The sequence below is a fragment of the Strongylocentrotus purpuratus genome, unplaced genomic scaffold (assembly GCF_000002235.5).
Source record: "Strongylocentrotus purpuratus isolate Spur 01 unplaced genomic scaffold, Spur_5.0 spur5_contig_401, whole genome shotgun sequence".
Taxonomy (NCBI): Eukaryota; Metazoa; Echinodermata; class Echinoidea; order Camarodonta; family Strongylocentrotidae; genus Strongylocentrotus; species Strongylocentrotus purpuratus.
Window position 1 is genome coordinate 1 of NW_022145064.1, and position 6,116 is coordinate 6,116.

A 6,116-nucleotide genomic window follows, 5' to 3' on the forward strand; every position below is an offset into this window, starting at 1 on the left:
GACCATCGGCAAGTTGAATTTGAATGTATTCGTGCACCAACGACGGCCGACACTCACGCAAAGATGCAGTGGCTAATAACTTTGCACATTCAAGAAGTTGTGCGTACTTCAAGCGCGAACCATCACAGTATGCGAACGCTGTGTGTCCGTCCACAGAGCTTTCAAGAGGTAAAAACACTTTTGTTGGCGCACAGAGCCCCATATGGCAGGGAGGTCTTTATTACAATAAGCTGATGAGCAATGTTTACTGCATGGAAAGGGTTGCATTCAAAACCCCTTGGCTCTTCAATGGGAAACATATATTGAAATAGACTGAGCTTTCAAATAATTAAGTATTAGATCTAACCGATATTTGAAAAACTGGCTGATCAAATTTTCACACGCAGCTGCAGCAGCCTTCCTCGCAGGTCAAAAGTTGCATGCAAAGCGCTCAGTTAAAATGTGCATGCAGCGATGTATATCATGGGTCGCTGGAGAGTTTTGCAGCAAGTACTGTTTAAATGTCAAATGAATGAGACCAGTAACTGTAAATGGTAAAAAAAGTGGCATCTGACAATTAAAAAAAAATATTGATCAGAACATCACAGTTGCGTTTTTTGCGAATATTCAGTTGCGAATATTTTGAGTATTCAGTGATGATGAAATACTTCAAAATTGTTTACCTCTTTTTTCTCTTGGACCCTTGTACTCGGATTTTTCACCCTTCCTAAAGATGATAGAGTGGATAGCCACTAACTCCAAACCTAGTTGCCAGGTCCTTTCTTCTGTAGCATCAACTTTGGCGATTGGAATTGGAGGATCATCATCCTTCAGAACACCTGCGGCAGCCTCCAATTCTGGGGCAAGTCTCTTGCAATGACCACACCTATTAGATAATTGAGAGAGCTTTCATCATAATGCTATCTCACTAACAGACAATAACACATTCACAAACACGAAGCCCTTACAATTTGAACTTCTGTAAACATTTAATTTACATTTTCGTAACGTGAGTAACGATTTTTTGTGCATCTTGGTTATAATACATAAAGCATTTTTCTGGATGTCATCTTTGGTGCTTAGGTAGTAAAGGTCAATTCTATCTACCATGGGGATAGCAAGTTTTAAACTTTTCAGTAAGGTAATTACAGCCCAAGAAACTCAAAAGTACATCAAAAAATGTAACGTGAGTAACCGTGGAATTGCCTAATGCCCAAATCAATCAATTTCTGAAAATAACAGCAAAAGCAAATGTTGTATAGTACCTTTAAACAACTGGATTTTCATCCTCTTCTCTTTCACAACTTTCTTACCATGGAGCATAGAACTCTACAAGAATGGGACCAGCCTGGTTGACTATTTCATCGAAGTTCTCAGAAGTCAAGGTCATTACTGCCTCTGGTGGGGGCTCCCAGTTTGGATCAGACTGCTCTTTCATGTATCTCACAATACCTTTGAAGATGAAGACAGCCTCAGTAATATGTAATCAGATACACAAGGGCAATTTTGAACTGCTGTTATCATGTCCGTTATGACAATAAATTGCTACCAACTAACACTTAGGCAAGAGTACCACATGATGAGTAGTACAGAGTACATTAGTGGTGGGAGAAATTGGAAATTTCTAAATCAGGTATGTTCAAACATAACAGTTATCTGATTTCACCACAACTTCCAATCCAGCTCACAGTCAAGCCAACAAAAATTGACAAGTGAGGTGCCACATGCAATGCCCTCCCAATGACTAGGTATAGTTTGCAGGATTCAATGACCACTGGACCTTCACAAAAACCACTGCAGAGCTGTACTGTGGACAATAGTGGTGGGAACTCTCTGCTGAGTCGATTGGCAGGCTACTCATACACCAAAATGACCACTTCCAAACAAGTGACTGCAGTTATTGCAGTCCTTGAGTGTCGGGGTTATCCTGTTTGTGAACACGTTGTTATGTATATAATTATATGTATTTATTGTGATTTTATCTTCTCCTTTTATGAAGGTCTTGTTGGAAATAAAATAAATAATCAGAGACCATACAGCAAATATGGGGATGTTCCAGTTGTTTTCTTTAGCTTGTATTCTGAAAACTGGTAAGCGTATTTTTTTTTCAAGGTTGGTTTCCGATACCGGCTTCAAAAATATAAACCGAATAGTAAAATCAAACCAAATGTCAAAACAAATCTGTATTTAAATCCCACCATTCATCTGTACTTAGTTCAACATTGTTACCAACCTGCTTCATCTCTTGGTCCTTCATAATTCGAAGCCTCTCCTTTCCTAAATATCTTGAGGGTTGGGTATCCTGTCACTTCATATCTCTGAGCAAGGTCCGCCTCCGCTGTGGCATCAACCTTAGCAAAAAGGACAGGGGGGTCAGCTTTCTTCATTGTCTGGGCTGCTTTTGCGTACTCTGGAGCAAGACTTTACCAATGACCACACCTGAAAGATATGCAAGTACACATCAGTTCCCAAACTTTTAAGTTCACATGTTTCTAATCGCATAGATGTTTGGCTAAGATATTAACTCGAATAGAATATGAGTTGCATCAATGTTTCTAGAAAATTTTAATCAGGCTTTATCTAAATCAGGGCCGATGATACCCGCCCTGGTTTTAACCTGAATACTCTCAAAAGATCTGAACTTTCTGATGCAGTTATCTAACTAAACACATGCTGAAAGACAAACTTGCTACAAGTACATACATAGAGCCCACAAGTACTATATTCAAGTTTGTTTGTTAAACATGTAGGCCTATATTTGCTACTCTGAGAAGTGGGGTTGGGGGGACTTACCAAGGGGCATAAAAACTCCACCAAAATGATGTCTTTATTCTTGACAATATCATCAAATTTATCACTTGTGAGCACAAGGACTCCATCTTCTTCTGTTACCTCTGGCTCCTCATTATCATCTTCATCATCACCATGTCCATGAGAGCATCCTCATCTAAGATGACTGTCTCTCCTGGCTCAAATCATCTTCTGTGGCTGATGGTTTGCAGAAATTGGAAATAGAATGTTTCAAAAAGGGAACTGCAAAACCCCGAAGTAAAATACAATATACATAAAATTTTGCAATGTATATGTACAAACAGGGTGATTAAAAAAACGAAACCCAAATGTCAGGCCTATGTTTTAGTGAAGTTCTGCATGTAGCACTTTCAAAATTGCGGATGTGAAAGCCAAATTCATAAGCTTTATTTTAGTTCAGCAATCATTCAAATCATTCATGTACTTTTCAAGCTCATGTGCTTTCAAAATTGGCAGTGGATATTTTGCCGGAGAAGGCAAGCTTTTAGTAAACGTTAGCTTGCTGGATATGCACTGAACATGCGCAGTTACTATTTTTTTGTACTTAAACATTTTCCGGTGACAAATTTTAGTACGGCTCCATGCCAACATTATCGTTGTAACACAGTATTGAGAGTCCCAAATTTTGGACTAAGACCAAGTGTGCTTCACGACCATTGGTGGTAATTTAATATAGGGCCTATCTTACATTTCAGCCATATCTTAGAGAGTACAGCCCCTTCTGTTGATATGGATGCTGCCGGCAAACCTTTAGTAAACATTAGCTTGCCGGCATTACCTCCGGAGTGCCTTACCTCCGGCAATATCCACAATCGGAAAAAGTTCCATACTCGATCGCCACTTTTTTCAAATTAATTTTCTAGCGCCAAAAGTTACATCTTTTATGATTATTCCTCCACTTTCCCTCCTCTACTTCACCCTCTCCTTTCCTTAATTTCTATTTATCAATCAGTCAGCTACTTACTTCATCGAGATTCAACCTCGGACGCTTGCTTGATACACGAGACTCTTAACTGCTAGGTCGCGCACCATCGCTGTTGCAAAAATCAATCTTTGGACGTATTTGAAGTATCCATTGAAATAAAACTAAATATTCATGATAAAATAAATATTCATAATGACGTATTGCACTATCATTGGCGGCTCATGCGACGTCAGGGTTATCGATGTCATGCGTATAACGTACCGCTGTTCCAGACACTTCAATCAGTTTTGACCGGCTGCTTCAACTTGGTTCTGCACGACGTGTGCATCAAAAATGTGCTCTAAAAACACATTTTTCCTAATTTTTTTTCACCTAACACAGCTTCCTGGATTTCTCTTGGTTGAAATCACAAGGTGAGGTGACAATTAATATGTTTGGCAGCAGATAAATTGACGATCGAGTATGGAACTTTTCCCCCACAATCTTCAAAATTACAACTAGAAGTAGGCCTAGGCCAACATGTAGCAAGTTTTCATGTTTTTGTAAATTGTAGCATGGGTTTAATATCTGAAGAAAAAAAGACTGCTTTAGCCTGCAAAAAGTCACTTTGGTAATGGACAGACATCTGCAAAAGTCAGTTTTTGAACGGAACTCATACAAAATAGAGGTGTCTTACAGATAATCACTGATAAGATTAGGCAGTGGATATTTTGCCGGAGACGGCAAACCTTTAGTAAACGTTAGTTTGCCCAGATATGCACTGAACATGCGCAGTTACTGTTTTTTTGTACTCAAAACATTTTCCAGTGACAAATTTTAGTCTGGTTGCATGCCAATATTATTATCGTTGTAACCTCGTATTCACAAGATGGGATTCAGACCATTTTATAATTTCGGACTTTATTTCCCTTTAAAAAAAATCCTCCAGAGCCACAAATCTGAAAAAGAAAATGTAATACTCTACAATAAAATGTTTGAGACATGTTAAAATAATAAAAGAAGAATTTCTTATTTATTTGAGGATGGGAAAAAAAAAACTTAAAATGTGGCTGGGATCGGGATCGAACCCGAGTCATCCCACTTACTAATGCCTTTGCTTAACCACTATACCAAACGTGCTTCACAACTTTTGGTGTGAATTTAATACATCTTATAATTCAGCCCTATCTTAAAGAGTACAGCGCCCTCTGTTGATATGGATTGCCGCCGGCGATTAGCCGAAGTGGCTATCGTTACGGCAGTCGTTGTTTAGCGCCCTCTACGATACTTTTTGATACGCACGCAGGTATATAATTATTTGTTTCCACACGTTTTAGCGAGCAGTGCGACAGCTCAGTCGATAGAGGGTAGGATTTTGCACCGCGCGCGAGGTTGCGGGTTCGAATCTCAGTTTTGCACTCGAATTGTTTTCCTTTTCTAACCTGAGGCTTTGGAGGATTTTTTTTTAAAGGAAAATAAAGTCCAATAAATTTCATAACGTTCAAATTCACTTTTTTCCTTCTAATTTTATATTTTCTTGTCATGTTTTTATAAAAGTTGAAGGCAGTCTACCGTAACAATAGAAATTGGAAAATGCGTTACGGCTGCCGTAACAATAGCCACTGCGTTTAGTAAACGTTAGTTTGCCGTCATTACCTCCGGCAAAATATCCACTATCTAATATTACCTTTTTTTTCTATGTCACATTGTCAGTTTTTATCACGATAAAGCTGCAATGCCTTAGCAAGTCAGCTGGCCATAGCTCCTGCGTCTGTGCGTGATTAACTAGATTTGCAAAGAATTATTACCTTATCCACTTCCACTGGGGCTTCTTCATCTTCACACGGGCAGCAGGACAAGAAAAAGAATAAGCCCAAAAGGGCAACAAATATAACAGGTTTTTGGGCAACATTACGACCGAAAGTTTCCTCGTCAAATGACACGCGTGAAACAGGTGCAAGAACAGTTCACTTAATAATAACAGATACGTGCGCCATCAACAAAGAAGGACCGTGAAATCTATCATGACTATCAGAGAAATAACAATGAATTTATTTACACATTGAATTACTTCGAAGCAATTACAAAACTTTTTAAAGGGTTAAATTTTCTAGATTTTAAAGGAAACAAAGAAAAATACAATAAACCAGTGTGCGGAATGTTTCCGAAATTGCACATTCAGCCAATCAGGTTCTGCCATGTCTGCTTCCAGAGAGCTGTCGTCTGCTCCAAAACAACTGGAACTACTTTACCGAAAATAGTCTGGTGCACTGAAACTCACGGTAAACACATTTCGTGTGAAGTCTAGTTGCACGTCAGCCTCCGTAGCTATAAAAGAAAACTGTTTTGTGCCCAAAAAAAGTGTATATTTTGCCGGAAATCATAATTAAGAAATGATTTGACAATGAAAGTGAAAGACATT

The 6,116-nt window shown here is 38.8% G+C and overlaps 1 protein-coding gene across 1 annotated transcript; it reads right to left on the reverse strand.

Annotated features, from left to right (window-relative positions):
• Positions 1-662: 662 nt before the first annotated feature.
• Positions 663-2,891, reverse strand: LOC115924458 (protein disulfide-isomerase A4-like; the record flags this gene model as incomplete). The annotated part of the gene is given in 7 exon segments (XM_030986578.1): positions 663-715; positions 717-756; positions 759-865; positions 1,293-1,431; positions 2,213-2,418; positions 2,773-2,786; positions 2,788-2,891. Coding segments are annotated over 7 exon segments (663 nt in total), but the record flags the coding sequence as incomplete, so codon positions are not given.
• Between the last annotated feature and the right edge of the window lie 3,225 nt (positions 2,892-6,116).